Source organism: Sphaeramia orbicularis, chromosome 10, assembly GCF_902148855.1.
Source record: "Sphaeramia orbicularis chromosome 10, fSphaOr1.1, whole genome shotgun sequence".
Lineage (NCBI taxonomy): Eukaryota > Metazoa > Chordata > Actinopteri > Kurtiformes > Apogonidae > Sphaeramia > Sphaeramia orbicularis.
This window is the reverse complement of record NC_043966.1, coordinates 51,710,439-51,728,712: the sequence shown is the minus strand read 5'-3', so window position 1 is coordinate 51,728,712 and position 18,274 is coordinate 51,710,439. Positions and strand designations below refer to the sequence as shown.

The following is an 18,274-nucleotide window of genomic DNA, read 5'->3' as shown; positions in this document are numbered from 1 at the left end:
TTGTATACGCAGGACACACTGAAGTTAGATATCACTAAATATAGTATATCTTGAATGCTAAATCGTTTAATAGTTGAATGGTTTTATGGTTTCTTACATGGTGCTGTGGCTATATTTGTCCATGTAAGGTTATGACTGAACTGAGGTTATGTACAGTACTTATTCAGAGTTAGGACATTGTCCATGTTCATTTTGAAGAAGCTCACAGGAGAACTGGCATGGAAAGAAAGCATTCAACCACAAAACTGGTACTTCAATAAATTAAAAAAACATCTACCTAAAACGGATATTCATCAGTTTAAGTGTGCACCGTTTTTAGAATATTTGTACCGTTTTGCCTTTGGACCAACATCAGACAGAGATAGGTTACTTTATTCTAATTACTGGACAGAGGAACCATGGCTCCTGTTACCTTCTGAAGTGGAATTTTGAAGTCAGTACTTTGTAATTTGGTTGTTACCATGTTGGCTTTTTGAAGCCAGAAGTAACCATATTTGGACAGAAGGGGCAGATCTAAAGGAATCAGAGGTCAGCTAATGCTAAGTTCTGTCCTTTTCAGAAAAACAGTAAACATCATCAAACACTAACAGTCATTTTACAGTCTGTTTAGTGGAACGTATGCAGGGGGCGATTTGTTGTGGGGGATGGTGGGGGGTCAACCCACCCCTCTGGTTTTTACATCCCTATATCTGCTGAATGAAACTCAGCAGATATAGGGAAAATCCAGGTGTAGATTACTGCACAGAGGAGGAATTGGATATTCCTTGGTCAGGATATGTACAGTCAGTCCAGCTGTGATTTACAAGGCTGACAATTAATACTGAACAAACAAACAAGTAACTCAAACTATGAATTATGAAAGCGCTGCAGCATCTGAAACTGACCACAATGAACATTTGACAGATAAACAGAACCACAGTGCTGCAGTTTCAGCTTCACAGTTTGTCGTGTCTTTTATGGATTGGGATAGTCTCTGTCAACTCACCATATATTTTTATTAGTAAGTTGTCATTTTTACCAATTACTAGAAATTTCAGGCGACCCCATTTGAATTCCAGGCGACCCTATGTTGGGTCCCGACCCCAAGGTTGAAAAACACTGACTTACACTACCAGTCAAAAGTTTTAGAACGCCCCAATTTTTCCAGTTTTGTATTGAAATTCAAGCAGTTCCAGTCCAATGAACAGCTTGAAATGGTACAAAGGTAAGTGGTGAACTGCCAGAGGTTAAATAAAAAAAAAAAGGTAAGGTTAAACAAAACTGAAAAATAATGTACATTTCAGAATTATACAAAAAGGCAAACAAGAAATGGGTTAACAACTTAAAGCAGTTTTGCAGCAATGGAGGTTGATCAAGCCTCGGAAGTTGGTGCTACCAATTCCTCCAGGTGTCCCAACATTTGTGAATTCATTCAACCCCCTGTGTCTGCAGAAAAGTAGTGTTGAACACACTTTGGTACCATACCGTTGGGAGCATTATTTGAACAGTATTGGACTGCAGACAGTAGTGTGTTACTATAAAAATGGAAAAGAGGAAAAGACAATTAACGATAGAAGAGAGACAGAGCATCAGAACACCGAAAAATGTACGTCTGTCCTCCAAAGAAATGTCCAAAAAAGTCCAGGTGCCAGTAAGTCCAGTTTCCTTCACCATCCAAAGGCACTCAGAAACTGGACTGGAAATGCTGACAGGAAGAGGTCTGGCAGAGCCAAAGACACAACAGAATCAGAAGACAAGTTTATGAGAGGAGACTCACAGGACAACAGCTGAAAGCACAGTGAAGATAGTGGTCGTAGTAAGCAAGTCTGAGTTTCACCTGTGAACAGAAGACTTCATCGTAGGTTTGATGGGTTGAGTTACAGCAGAAAGCCATAGCTGAGACTTCAGAATAAGAAAAAGAGGCCTGGGCCTTGACACACCACCAGTGGACTACTGAAGACTGGAAGAAGGTGTTATGGACTGATCAAACCTGCAGCTGGAAGTCTACTGTTCACAGTGTAAATTCAGACTTGCTTACTACAACCACTATTGAGGTTTTGCACATGTCACATGATCACGTGGTTTTCTGTTTACAGCGCCATATTGGCAGGCAAGCTTTCCTTGGATCGTACAATTGCCCATTGTTGGTAATATTTCTCTTTCTCCTGTGTAGATCTACAATAACATAAAGCTTTAAGCAGTGTAACCATGGTAACCACATGTGTTGCAGTTGGTTGCAATAGATGAGTTTCATGTGACGTATGCATACATTAAGTCTTGGAGGAGGAAGTCACACCCAGTTCGTAGCGTGTTAAACGATGGACCTGCTAAACTCCTGTGTGCCGATTATTCCTTAGCTTTCACCAGTATCAGTTCTGCATACAGACCGCTGGGTTCCATTAGTGGCAGCGGTGGTTCGGTTCTGCTGACGGCTGTTTATAGTTATTACCTCAGTTAGCGTAGCTTCTCAGTATAGTTAGCCTGCATGTATGTTGTGCTTAGCGGCGTGGAAAAAAAGAATAGTCATCATGTGGTACGGTGATGCAGACCCCTTTAACCCTACAGGAGGACTTCCCCTGGACTATCACCTGTACAGACAGAGTGACTGTGGATCTACCTGCTCCCTTTGAGTTTCCTCAGCTGGGTGAAGCAGATGGAAGTGGCAGTCGGAGCTACGGCGGGCGACAGCGCTGAGTTCAGCTGGAGCTGGTGACAGTACTGCCCACCTGTCTGTGCCAGTCTGCTGTTCTACTATGGGACAGCCTTCCACATGCACTCCAGTCAAATTATGCAGCCGTGAAAGAGAAGATGGGATGGGCTTTTGGACACAGACAGTTAATGGACCGTTTTAGAGCTAACATATCGGCTCGTTTACGAGTTCCGGGGCAGAGCCTGCAGGTGTACGGCTGATGTGAGCCGGCTGGAGCTGGAACTACTGTTTTTGCCTCTGAGTTGCGTGTGCATCACTGTTGTCAGTAAACATGTAAACTCATCTACGGTGCCTTTATCACAAGCAGACATACTCGCAAATAACAAAACACGCAAACACCAGTCCAAAGAAAAACACGATATAAAGCAACAGTTCTGACTTTCTGGATCTAGATAGCGTGCCTACCAGTATGTAAACAACAATCACATGACCAGTGATGTCAGCTGCAAGTCCTGAATTGAGCTGTGCTTGAAGCTGTTGTCCTGTGAGTCTCCTGTCACTCCAGCTGTTGACTCTCAGGAGTGAATTACACCAGAAATCTGCACAAATACTAAACGCATTTTTATTTGATTAGAACGGGATCTAATGCTATATCAAAAATTCAAACTTAAATTATGTTTTACGACATTACAGTTTAAGATCCTGTTCAAATGTTCATATTCTATTAGTTCATTTTTGTTCAATCCCAACAAAGGAACTAACATTATTGAATAAAAAAAGTGTTAAATAATAATAAATAAAATATAAACAAAAAAGAAAAACAAAAAAACAGAAATGTGCCTCCACAATATCTGCATTTGAGTAAATACCTAAAAATATTGATACAGTATTTTTTAATATCGATACAGTATTGTGAAATGAAATATTGTGATATATTGCAGAACCGATATTTTCTTACACCCCTACAGCACGCTGGTCATAAGCATGAAATAAACAGACGATATAAATGCATCACGTGGGAGTTGATTTCACAGTAATGACTGGATCACTGGACATTATCCCTTATTTCTATGAGGTGATGGAGGTGATACGAGCCTTTCTAAATATCATCAGTGCAGAAAGCAGCGCAGACAGTGTGATGTGTGTGTGCGACAGCCTGTTTTCCTCAGGCAGTTCATTCTGTCTGCCCGTCTCTGACTTTTAATTATTAATGTTACACTGACACACTACACGCTGAATGAAAGAAGGGTTATGAGTTGCAGAAATATACAGAATCCTGTCTAACAAGGGGCTGGCATATGAAATTAATTAAAGCAGTGAACTTTGAAAGTCAGTTATAATAAAGGGTCGGACTCAAATATGCAGAAACCACTGTTGTTATGGACTTGGTGACATTGGCTCGGTTTGGTATCCGAAATGTCTAGTTCCAAAGTTTTCTCTAATTCAAGGTAATGGGTTTAACTTCAAATCTGATATACAAGAAAAACACAAGTCATTCAATATCTGTAGTCCATTAATAATTAGATTTTCTGTGTTTGTGCTTAGATTCCCATTTATCATCAGCCTATCTGTGTTTATTTAAGTGTGCAGTGTGTGGGCAGGTACAGGAAAACTGCCAGAATTATCATCCCACAGTCAGTTTCCACAATTACTTAAATATCAAATGAGGGTTTTTTGTGCAGAAAAATCAATAGTGGTATCCTGCAAATGCAAAACTGACATGGTATATGTAATCTTCCTGTTTCAGAGGCACAGTGGAGGCGCGCTTTGTATACGTTTTCGTTCTGGGAATCCTCTTCACGGGAACCAAGGACCTGCTGCGATCCCAGATCATCACAGCAGATGCAAAGTTGAAGAGCAGGGGATTATGGGAGATCTACAGCGGCTTGGTGTTGCTGGTTTCCCTGTTGTTTCGAGCTCACAACCTGCCGGTTCTGTGCGGCTGCCTGTTGATCCAGACGCTCATGGCTCAGTTCATCTGGAAAAAACTCCACTACGATGCTGCGCAGACCACCATCATGCACTACTGGTTCGGTCAGGCCTTCTTTTACTTTCAGGTAAGGAACAACAACGGTGATTGTAAATTTCATTTTAGCACTGATTAGGGATGTAACGATATGAAAATTTTAATATCACAGTTATTGTGACCAAAATTATCACGGTTATCATTATTATCGCGGTATTATTGAACTTGTGCTCAAAATGTTCAAAAAGTACTGATACACACACTGAAATAATTTAACCAAGTTGTATTTAAAAAAAAAATAATAATAAAATAAGATAATAGGCACAGTGCACTTTCTCTTGGCAGAAACGTTCAAATATTAACCCTTAGTGGTCTGAGCCTATTTTGTCCATTTTTCAGTCCTTTTGATTTTGCCGTTATATACTATATAAACAAATGTTTACTATAGCCATGTTTGGGATCTGTTTTTTCAGCACAACTTCATCTGTATCATCTGCCTATTATTTTTTTCACTTTCACCTACTATATCAACACAAAAGGCCAGAAAACACAAAAACAATATAAAATCTGATTTGAAAAATGTATATAATTTATTGCATAAATAACACAAAGGTACTTAACGAACCTTTCCAAAGCCTTTAAAAGTGAATATTGGTTCCAAATATTAGGTATATAAAACTAAAATTGTAGGAAATTAAAACTATACTCAAATATTTGACATAAAAGTATATCTTTACATAGGCGTTTTTTCCCCTAAAAGTGCGGTAATCAAACACGGTTATCATGAGAATTAGAATTTAAATGGTAATACTAACTGTCTGCAATTTTACCGCAGTTTATTGTTATACCGATAATCGTTACATCCCTGGCATTGATTAATCCACTGTGTGGTGAAAAGCAGTCAAACTTAAACTGAGATTGTAATGGATGATTGACAGGAGGCTCAGCCAGGCTCAGCCAATTATTTTATTCGGACTGAATAAAATGATTGGTCAGACTTTTATCAGAAATATATGAGAATTAAACATTTTTGAGTTTCAAAACCTGGTGGATTTCTTTTACATTTTAGTTTGACACACGCTTAGTAGAACCATTGTAAGATGACAAAAGAAAAGTGTAAAAATGCCACATCATACGGTATAGCTTTAAGATGACAAAAGAATAAGCCGTCCCACATCTGATACCGGTTCCTCTGAATGTGACGTTTCACTGGCGCTGCTCCTCCTGTCATGGACCACAGTCTTCTGTCTAGGATGTGAATGGATAGGACTCAAATGCACGTGCTGAAGGGAAAAAACAGATGTATTAATAGAAACAACAACCAAGGGGAACAAACAGAAGAACCCGACTGCAGCAGTCTGAGTCTGATGAATGAAGGATGGAGATAAAGTCCAGGAGTCAGGTGGACCGGACTCCACAGACATGTCTGCACGAAGCTCAGTTTTTATAACTGCAGGACTCTGTATACATGTACTCTGATTCTGATTCTGATATGGGCAAACACATGTGGGTCACCATGGAAACTGTGGACAAACCCACATGGGACCCTTATTTGCAGCCCAACTGGAACCCTTCTGGGGCCCACATGGACATGCTGGCTGGGCTGTAGGTTTGATTATAACACACATTCATCGTTTTGATAACCGTATGTAATCACATCCTAAACCTGACCAACTGAACCAACCCCAGATCATAACACTGCCCCCACAGGCTTGGACTGTAAGCACTAGGCATGATGGGTAATCACTTCATTCGCCTCCATCCATTACTCTGGAATCTCCGTCAGTCTGGACTCATCAGACCACATGACCTTTAACATTAAACACAGTCCATTCTTTATGCTTTCTATCAAACTGATGGATGTTTAAGAAATGAGCAGCTACTCACAGCGTCAGTTAAAGGGTTAAAGAACTGAAACATTTATCAGTGCACTAATTATCTAATTATCCAGTGGAAGAATCTGAACTATTGGCTGAGTTAAACGCAGGTGGCAACTTTTTTGTTCTTTTTTTTTGGCCAAGCTGTGTGTTTCACTCCCACTGCACAATTAAATATAATTTAGAATATAATAAATAACATAATGATTTGATTGAACACATTAAGATTCAATGCCATAACAGGCAAAGCAAAATAATATGATGCTGTGTGATTCAACATGGTACAGATAATTACTTCTACAATTTGCTGTCCGATGTGCTTAATTAGATTGCAAATCATACATTACCTATAGAGTACGTCAATTAACTTACATCTGTTTCTGTCTCGACAAGCGCAGATTGAAAACACAGCCACTGCACAAGCATTGTGAGAGACTTCCATTTCATTTCTCCTAAAAAATACTAAGTCATATTTTCTGGGACTCATTCTGGTCCCATGGCTTTATTTGGACCCTCTAATAAGTGTCCTGGTGTCTAATGGGTTCATAGAAGGCTCTCACTGACAACTTGCCTGCTGAGTTAGACTTTCTCAGCTTGTGTTTTTTTAATTGAACTTATTTTTTTCCTGACACATAAGTCGGCTGTAGTCGTGGGTTTTAAGCTGTACTAACAAGACCAACAGATATTTCATGAGGTTTTACCATTTTACTGTTGGTGGGTGATGGCCATAAGATCAACCAGGGGCTTCACAACACCAGTCCACAGATCCACAGGTGGCATCACAGTGGATTGTTTTGTAACTCTGTTAAATCAAAAAGTCTGTTTGTCCAGTCATATATTGTAATTTTAGTTTCCTTAGAAGTAATGCGAAATATTGTCTCATTCTCGTGAACCCAGTGTTGTGTATCGTCTTGTCTCATGAGCAGAGTGTATCGTCACACCCCTACATAAAACAGATTTTACCGACGCAAAGTTGTTACAAATGGTTTATGTCGATGTCAGCCCATATTGTACATATTCTTTTTTTTTATTCTGGACATACATCTAGAAGTCAGGCACTGATCTGTAGTCCCAACCATTATATGTCATTATAAATGATGCAGCCACAGCCTACAAATCACAGTCTACTCATCGTTTTTAAATTATTTCAGTAAGAATGAAATCTAAGCGCTGAAGGTGTGACCAACTGTGACTTAAAATAATCACAATGTGACTGAAATGAAGTTCATATCATGTAAATGAGTATCAGAGTCTGTAGCAGATTCAAAGTAAATGAGGCAGGTTTGATCCATGGTATTTTGTCTACCGTTTTGGATGCAGTGTACTCCTCCACCATATATAAAGCTGTAAATGATGCAGACTGCAACACTGGCTGACATCTTCCGTCAGTGCGACGAATGCTGGAACTGCAATTTATAGACTCCGATCCACATGCACCAGTACGCTGCCATAAATATGTGCACTTGTTCACCCAATCTGTGGCTGAGAATAATCTCCTATAAGAGTGCTAGTTTTTTTTGCTCGGTGAAAACGACAGCTCTTTTAGGAAATTACTGGGGCTGTCTAAATAAAAAGACAAAAAAAAAAGTGCATTGAAGACGTTCGTCAGGCCTTGAGGACACTAAATTCCTTTTTCGTATGACACCCAGACTGTAAACATGAGTTCGTCTAATGGAAAAGAAGACCCTCAGGGCACTTTGTTAAGTAAAACTGAACCTTTTTTAACCCATAAAGACCCAAACAGCCACCGACAACCAAAACCACCCACTGATCTAAAATGGTTAATAACTGCTGAACCTCCAATCCTATCAGCACATGTAAATAATCGGTGTAAAATACAGTTCTTCATCTTTTCATGGTCATCAGATATGACCCATTTGGACGTTCAGAGGTTCCATAGTTACCATGATGGAAACATAGTCATCTTCTACAACATTGATTCACCAGTAAAACCCATGGAGTTGGATCAGTGACAGTGGATGGACACACTGGGTTCATGTTCAGATAATGAGAGATTTTGATGAAAAAGTCACTTTTTCTTCAGTTTTCTCTGTTTCTGATGTAACAACCTTCAACTTTAATCTGAGTTTTTATGAACACCTACATCACAGGTGTCAAACATGCGGCCCGGGGGCCAAATCTGGCCTGCCAAAGGGTCCAATCTGGCCCATAGGATGAATTTGTGAAATGCAAAAATTACACTGAAGATATTAACAATCAAGGATGTCAAAATGATTTTAATTCAGATTCCACATACAGACCAATTAGATCTCAAGTAGGTCAGACCAGTAAAATACTATCATATTAAACCTATAAATAATGAAAACAGCCAATTTTTTCTTTGTTTTAGTGTAAAAGAAGTAAAATTACATGAAAATGTTCATATTAACAAACTATTCTTTTACAAAAAAAATGTGAATAACCTGAAATGTCTTAAGATAAGTAAATGCAATTTTACCAATATTCCGCCTGTAATTAAATGTTTTGTGTATTTTTAATTGTAATGTAAGTTGTAATGCACATGTGTAAAGGATAAACTAATAATCTGAGGCATAATATTGTTAAAATTGCACTTGTTATTCTTAAGACATTTCCAGTTGTTCATGTTATTCAGATTTTTAAACATTATCATAATTTAATTTGACTTTTTTCACTGTTATTTTTTTACTGGTCCGGCCCACTTGAGATCATATTGGGCTGAATGTGGAACTGAACTAAAATGAGTTTGACACCCCTGATCTACATGATCTGTTAATTAAATGTAAGAAAATACCAGATGTTCACTGAAAAAAAGCAAAATACAGAGGATAATATTATAATAAATTGTGATAAATCACATAAGAAAAGTTAAAGATAGAGGAAAAAAAATATTTTTTTTACTGCCATAAAAGTAGCACTGGGTCTTAATGGGTTAAATCTCGAACATTCTGTTAATTGTCACCTTTGTATCAAGGTTATTATCGTTAACGAAAACTAACGAAATGACAAAAACTAGAATTGTAAAAACATTTTCATTAAGTGAAATAAATAAAAACTATAATTAAAAGAAAAAACGATAACTAACAAACTGTATTGTGTGTTTACAAAACTAACTAGAATGTATAAAAATTTTGGATGAAATTCCCTTCGTTTTCGTCTTTGTCAATATCGGATTGATATGAAATCGATTTATTTCTCTCAAGTAATGTTAGCTGGTGGCACCATACGACACGTCATGGTCTGTCACTTGTCGTCACTTGTCATTTAGTCGTCTTCTGGTCCGCACTCTACCTGGAAACATGGAGACTAAAGTTGGGAGAAAGCAGCAGAGTCCTGTCTGGGATTTATTTGAATACGACGACAGAAGAAGAGAAAAGAAACGACAAAACTAAAACTAAACTAAAACTAAGCATTTAGAAAAAAATGAAAACTAAAAAAAAACTATCAAACCTGCTCTAAAAACAAATTAAATCAAACTGAATTAGAGAAAAAAAGTCAAAACTAAATAAAACTAAACTATAATGAATAACCCAAAACTATTAGAACCTTGCTTTGTATCCAGTTTAAAAAGGTAAAAGTGAAGCCTGATGTTATTTGTACGGTTCAAAAAGAAAGCCAACATCCGCCATCCCAGCAAAGGTTAACACAGGGGCTGACAACAGAGTAAACAAGGGTTCCCCATTTGGATTAAAAGACATATTTGATTTAACACTGAGAGAGTGGAGCAACATTTAGGGAAGCAGCTGTCAGTGAGGAAGTGCAGAATCCTGGAATGGGTGCACTTCTGGAAAACCGAGTGGATGTGTGGTGGAGCAGCTGTCCAGGACAACTGGACCAGCGCTTCCTGCTGATTAGGGATGGAAACAATTAATCGACTATCAGTTAATTGTCGATAAGAATTTGCCCGATTAAATTACAATAATTGTCGGTTTATTACCCTTTTCCACAGCGGTGTTTGTGGTGTCGACAGTAGGGGGCGCCACTGCCCAAACTAGGCTTCAGCACTGAGGTTGAATATCAGGGGTGAGTCAACCTGTCCACACCTGTCCACCTGTCCACACCTGTCCACCTGTCCACACCTGTCCACCTGTCCAGACCTGTTCACCTTTCCATACCTGTCCACACCTGTCCACCTATCCACACCTGTCCACACCTGTCCACCCGTCCATACCTGTCCACTCCTGTCCACACCTGTCCACCTGTCCACACCTGTCCACCTGTCCACACCTGTTTACCTTTCCATACTTGTTCACTCCTGTCCACACCTGTCCACCTGTTCACACCTGTCCACACCTGTCCACCTGTCCATACCTGTTCACCTTTCCATACCTGTCCACTCCTGTCCACCTGTCCACACCTGTCCGCACCTGTCCGCACCTGTCCACACCTGTCCACCTGTCCACACCTGTCCATACCTGTCCACTCCTGTCCACCTGTCCACACCTGTCCGCACCTGTCCGCACCTGTCCACACCTGTCCACCTGTCCACACCTGTCCATACCTGTCCACTCCTGTCCACCTGTCCACACCTGTCCGCACCTGTCCGCACCTGTCCACACCTGTCCACCTGTCCACACCTGTCCATACCTGTTCACACCTGTCCGCACCTGTCCACACCTGTCCACCTGTCCACACCTGTCCATACCTGTTCACACCTGTCCGCACCTGTCCACACCTGTCCACCTGTCCGCACCTGTCCACACCTGTCCACCTGTCCACACCTGTCCATACCTGTTCACACCTGTCCGCACCTGTCCACACCTGTCCACCTGTCCACACCTGTCCATACCTGTTCACACCTGTCCGCACCTGTCCACACCTGTCCACCTGTCCACACCTGTCCATACCTGTTCACACCTGTCCGCACCTGTCCACACCTGTCCACCTGTCCACACCTGTCCACCTGTCTACACCTGTCCACCTGTCCATACCTGTTCACCTTTCCATACCTGTCCACTCCTGTCCACCTGTCCATACCTGTCCTAACCCTAATCCTAACCCTCAATTTTTTTTACCTTTTATTCTTATTGAAAGAGAAATTCAGGTTCACAGGAAAATCACCGTTAATCAATTAATTGTTAAACGATCGACAAGGCCACCAACTAATGATGAATTAATTAATGGATCATTTGCATCCCTACTGGTGCTACATTTTTAGGCTATGATCCTTAAAGGCACATGTGAGCACTTGCTTTAGTATTTAACCTACGCCTACACCCAGACAGATATTTGCTTAGAGAATGCATTTTAGTCAACAGAGTTTCCACTTCACTAACAGTTTAATAAGTGCATTCACCGTGGGGTCATTAATAGTGCGATGATGGGCTGGGGAATAGACAGCCACCAGACGATTTTCAGCCTAATCGCCCAGGCATGTAATTACAGACCTTTGAGTAACGACGTCCTCAACGAAGCCGCGACCATAATGGATCCGTACAGTGACATATGTGATTTAAAGTTTGGGGTTTTTGAGACTGTTGTCAAGCAGAGCATATCCAAATGATGTTGAACTGATGTTGATCAGTTTGCAGAGTTCCACTTGAAGGCTACAGACTAATCAGATGCTGCCTTTAATGGAACTATTGTATCTATTCTTTGCAGAGTGTCCTTGCTTTTTTGGCAGTCAGACACTAAAGTGCAAGAGGATCATGGGAAACATTTCAAATAACATCAGCTGTAGATGCCGGTACCGTCACAAAAGTATGACAAGATGAATTAAGTGTCTCACAGGAGAGGATTTTTTTTATTTTCTATTTTAAACATCTACATCTTAGTCACTGTGATGCCACCCTTTGACTTGAGAAATATAGTGTTGGAGAATAACTGCACATTTTATATGTCACAAAGCTAGTGTGATTCAGGTACAATTTTTTTATTTTTTATTTTTTTAATGTAAGTTAAGGTTACTGAGAAGAAATCTTTGATTAGACTACAGTTACTAATAATTTGCACTTTAAAAAATGCAAAAAAATTGCACTTTAAAACCGGTCAAATGTATTGTTTGTTTTAATTTATTGTTATTACACTGTAAAATCCAATTAGTTATCATTAGAAAAAGCATGCAAACCAATTGTACTTAAAAAAAACAAGTAAAGAGAACTAAGTATTTTAAGTTGTATTAACTAGTGCTTCCTTCGTAGAGTACACTTATAAATGAGTTTGAGCAACTAAAACAATCAAATAGAGTGTACTTGATAACTTACCTTAGGGTGTATTCACACCTGAAAAGTCCTTTGGTCCACTTATTTGATTTGGATCAAATGCGGACTTAGTTTTTTCATTTGGGTCAGATCACATTCTCATTGCACTTTTTGCTAGTGGACCACAATGCGTGAACAGAAGCACACATGTGACGAACTGAGCTGCACTGGACAGAAAAGTCGGGGGTGAGGTGAACCAGAGACAGCCGGTGTTGATGAAAATAGACGTGGTGCTCCTACCTACAGTTATCATTTTCGGAATATAAATTGTATTTTTACAGACACAAATTTACGAAAATAATGTTAACACTCAAGAAAAGCTCAGTCGGAGCCAGTTTCATAATACGGGCATCTGACCAAATGTCAATGACACATTCAACCTCCTCGTTGCTCCACGTCTGTCCACAGCTCATGGCTGCTGCTGTTCGCTCTGACCACCCGTAAACCTCGGCTACTTCCAGCGGCTACGGTGGCTCGTCGAGCACAAAAAGGTGCAAGATTCCTTGGTTTGGTTCGGTTCGAGGTCGGTTATATTCACACCAGAAGTGAACCGGCCCAGAGTGCGTTTGGAAGTGGACCGAGACCACTTCTTCTAGGTGGTCTTGGTCTGCTTGTTTGGTTCGAATCAGAGTTCGCATGTTTGTATTCACACCTAAAAAAAAGTCGGGACTTTCTGGGGAAACGAACTCTGGTCCGTTTTAAACAGACCAAACATGGTAGGTGTAAATACCCCCTTAGATGTACTCTCGACTTAGTAAAGACTACTCTGTCTTTAGTCCCTTTAACACACTTACCTCAGTCAGACGAATTTAGCATTTCTAAGTTACATTTACTTGAACAGCAATCTGACTTACTTGCTAAAACCATGCAAACCGATTGCCTTGAAAAAAAGCAAGTAAGTGTTACTTCAGCAACCTAAGTACTGAAATATGCATACAGGAATGAAAACAGGTTCCATTCTCCTAAAACATTTTTATTATTATTTTTATTTTATTTTTCTATTTTTATATCAACTTTTTTTTTAAAGATTGACATTCACGATCACAGGTTTAATACTGTAATATCAAGAATACTGTAAACACAGCTTTTTAAAATTGTAATAAGTAACTTTTTTTTTTTTTAGACCATCCACGGTGGTAGAACCAACATGCTTTTAAAACCTGTATTCTTTCATGGCGTGTGCTGCTGACCTCTTGGGCAGGTCACCCTTATAAAACAAATCCTGATCTCAGTGGAACTCTATCTGGTTAAATAAAGGTTTAATAAAACAAATTTCAAACAAATTATAATCCAAATGTTGGTTATAAGGGGTTACATGTGACTATATTATTTTCTGGTTAGAAGTACATATATAAAGAAATAAACCAATGTGGATAGCAGTTTTTGGCCAAGAAAGGCTTTGAGGGCTGAAATGTTGGGTTGAAGTTAATGTTTTAGGAACATTTCACGATTAAAAAGTGTCATGGCCTGGATCGAAGCCATAGCAACAGAGGACCAAACACACCAAGAACAATTAACCAAATTTGGTTGTAAATTTCCAAAATCAGAAATAATACTGCAAATCAACAAAAGGTATGAGTGATCGGAGGGAAAGGAGGAAAGTTGTGTTTTTTTCCGTCTAGTTCTTAAGGTCTACACCAACTCATTCAAACAATGCACTATTCTCAAACACAAGCATCTGGTCAGGTCTTCTCAGTAGTGTACCAATAAACAAACAAACCATGAACCACAGCTGCAAACAATGCTCTCATAAACTCTGAACCAAAACCACAGCTTCAATTTGTCTTCCCGGACGAGCCCCCGCTTTGTCATGGTCTGGCTCAGGGCCATAACAACAGACGACCAAACACGTCAAGAGTGATTAGTTTAATGTTATTGTAAATAAATAAAATCAGAAATAATTAATAATTGCAAATTAACTACAGGTGTGAGTGATTCATCTGTATTATCAGTGTGAATGGGAGGTGTTGCATGACTCTGTGTAGAATATGTGTGAAAGGAAGACAACCACAGCTAATCACCATACCTGGATACCATACAAATGAGCAGAGAGAGAGAGAGAGAGAGAGAGAGAGAGAGAGAGAGAGGCTTTATAGTCACACCCAAGGGAGTACGTTTGATTCTGACATTGGTGGGGACATAAAAGTGCTCCAAGGCAGCACTCCGGAAAGTTGATCTTTTTTTTTGCATTTGCGATCATAATTTCACGTCATGTCGAGCTGATCAAACAAACAAACCATCATAGTCAGAAAAAAAATTCAGTAATTGACAAGTTTATAATCCATATCTGAATATCTAAAGACAATACAAGAATTTAATGCATTCTGCAAAGTTATTCTAATGATTAACATATGCATTATTATTGAACCTCACCTGGGAATTTACAGCCTCTGCTCCTCTTCCTCCTCCTTCTTCTCCTCCTCTACCTCCTCCTTCTTCTTCTCCTCTACCTCCTCCTTCTCCTCTATCTCCTCCTTCTTCTCCTCTACCTCTTCCTTCTTCTCCTCCTCTACCTCCTCCTTCTCCTCTTCCTCCTTCTCCTCCTCTACCTCCTCCTTCTTCTCCTCTTCCTCCTTCTCCTCCTCTACCTCCTCCTCCTTCTCCTCCTCTATCTCCTCCTTCTTCTCCTCCTCTACCTCCTCCTCCTTCTTCTTCTCTATCTCCTCCTTCTTCTCCTCCTCTATCTCCTCCTCTATCTCCTTCTTCTTCTCCTCCTCTACCTCCTTCTTCTCCTCCTCTTCCTCCTCCTTCTTCTCCTCCTCTACCTCCTCCTCCTTCTCCTCCTCTTCCTCCTCCTCCTTCTCCTCCTCTACCTCCTCCCTCCTCTCTACTGTCTGTCACTTGACATAAATATGTTGATTCATGACATATGAACAGATAAAGGACACAGTGATCATACAGTTTGATGGTACAGTTACTGCCTAATCTAAAAAGGTTTTTGCTTTCAATTATTACATGTAATTTATTCCCCAAAAATATGAATAAAATCACATCTAGAATCACATTTAGAATCTGAGGTTTTATTGTATTTTCCCCACAAATTTTCTTGATGTGTGTTTTTTAAACAGTTGCTCTTCCATAGAAATGCATTAAAATAATAAGTAATAAGTAAAAATAAGTAACTTTTAAAAAGTGTGTCTGTTTGGCATTAAATAATGTCTTTTATTCAATATCTGTGTTGAACCTCTACAGTTCTAGACCCTTAAACTAACTTACACTTTGACTCCTAAAGAAGTGTCTTCTGACCAGTTTTCTTTTCTTTGACATCCTTTACATCCTAATTAGCGAGCCAAACAAACGAAATGACACAAACTAGAATAGTAAAAACATTTTTGTTCACTGAAATAAATAAAAACTATAATTAAATGAAAAAAACCATAACTAACTGGAAATGTATTGTGTGTTTACAAAACTAACTAAAACGGATAAAAATTATGGACAAAATTCCCTTCGTTTTTATCTTTGTCAACGTCTGATTGATATGAAATTGATTTATTTCCCTCGAGCCATTTTATCTGCTGGCACCATATGATATTTAACAGTCTGTCACTTGTGTTCACTTGTGGTTTCCAGTCGTCTTCTGGTCCCCACTCTACCTGGAAACATGGAGACTAAAGTTGGGAGAAAGCAGCAGAGTCCTGTCTGGGATTTATTTGAATACAATGGTGAAAAAGACAAAAGATGTAAAAAAAAAAAAAAAAAAAACTAAAACTAACCTGAAACTATGCATTTAGAAAATAACGAAAACTAATAAAAACTAGCAAACCTGCTCTAAAAACGAATGAAAACTAACTGAATTAGAGAAAAAAAAGTCAAAACTAAATAAAACTAAACTAGAATGAAAAATCCAAAACTATTAGAACCTTGTATCAAATCTTCCACAGTCCAATAGCAGGAGGAAAGTGAGCTTTCAAAGGTAGAGGTCCAAGCTTATATTAGCTCTAAAATCTGTGCTTTAACCCTGACCGCATCACAGTTAGGGTTAAAGCGCACATACTGTGAACACCATTACTGCAGATAAAGCATCTGAGACCAGACTCTTGGAAACAGGGTTATCTGTTTTTTTAATGGGAGTCAATGAGTCAGGATATTTTGTAGGTAGTGCCTAGATGGAGTGTGTGGGGGGGCATGGCTCAGGCAGTCGAGTGGGTCATCCAATACAAGGTTATTATCGTTAACAAAAACTAACGAAATGACGAAAACTAGAATTGAAAAAATATTTTCGTTAACTGAAATAAAAACTGTAATTAAAAGAAAAAATTATAACTAACTGAAACTGTATTGTGTGTTTACAAAACTAGCTTCTTTGTGCGTCATAATAAGCGTTTGTGTGAAACACAACAGTGGAACCAATGTTTAACAGCAGAGAAATGAAGGAAACAAAGCTTTGATTCAGGAGAATTGTGGTTGGATGATTTTTTTTTTTATCACTTTGAGTCAATTAATTGTATTAATTATTATTATTATTATTATTATTATTATTATTATTGTTGTTATTATTATTATTATTATTATTATTATTATTATTATTATTATTATTATTATTATTATATAGTGTCCATCATCTAGTTCTGCATTTTAACACAGTTCCACAAGACTTTGATTTCAAACTGTCACGTTGCCCATTCGTCTATGTTTCAGTATCTTCATTTCAGGTCATGGACAGGTCACATTAATTCCATTTATCTCCAAAATCCTAAAATGTCCTGAAGTGTATCTGCATCTGCCCTAAAACCAGATGGACAGTACATCAGCAGGAAGGTATTGGTGAACAAGTGTGATCAAACGTTCACTGTTACCGTCCTTCTGTAGAAAATATTGCTCATCACATTGATGTTTTCAGAGCTCAGATGCATTTTTTGATACACTTCACACTGTAATGACAGCTATAAAACTGCCATATGTACGCTAGCCTTCACCACGCTTACTCATTTTCGCTTTCTGTTGGATGAAAATGTTGCCAGCTGTTCACTCTGGGCCTGTGTGTTCAGAGATGTGCACACAGAGGGGAAAATAAATCTGAGCTTAATGTGCTGCTGCTTATGGATCATCATCACTTTCAGAGCGAACAAAGAAGTCTGGTCCCTGATTCCTGCACATTCCGTCCTCTGTCCGTGTTTACGTGTAACAGCTTATATAACCTTATGTATGGAATTGTCACCTTTTAAGCAAAATAGGTCAAATTTGTCCAAGTAACACAGTATACCCAAAATTCAATTGAAATCATGGTGCAGAACATGTAAGCTGGCATGACTGGGTTTCTCTGAGGTACTGCTCAGCATGTCGAATAAATCTAAAGGCTGCGTCTCACAAGGACACAGGTGATTTTAATAATCTGAATATGCTGCCCACAAATCTCATTAAGCACCTGCACTGCTAAAGTCTCAATACAGATGACTTTGCCTGTTTTTTTATTTCAATTTGATTTAATTATGTGAAGGTTTTTTGTAGACGCTAAGCTAAAAGTTTCCTCTAGACATGTGATTATTATTGCTGTGTTTGTTATTGTTGACTTCATATATTTGAGCGTAATAGTGCTGTTTCTGCTTTGCTTTTCTTTTCTTTCTTTTCTTAAGTTTACTTATTGTTGTTTAAGCAAAGTTCAAATTCCTCATGGGAATAA

The 18,274-nt window shown here is 38.9% G+C and overlaps 1 protein-coding gene across 2 annotated transcripts in view; it reads left to right on the top strand.

Moving 5' to 3' along the window:
• pigg (phosphatidylinositol glycan anchor biosynthesis class G (EMM blood group)) overlaps positions 1-18,274 on the top strand; it is a 202,424-nt gene that overhangs the window by 164,033 nt on the left and 20,117 nt on the right. For both annotated transcript variants that reach the window (XM_030145924.1, XM_030145925.1), the window contains exon 11: positions 4,377-4,686. In XM_030145924.1, the coding sequence (XP_030001784.1) occupies positions 4,377-4,686 (310 nt within the window). The remainder of the gene's footprint in view (positions 1-4,376; positions 4,687-18,274) is intronic.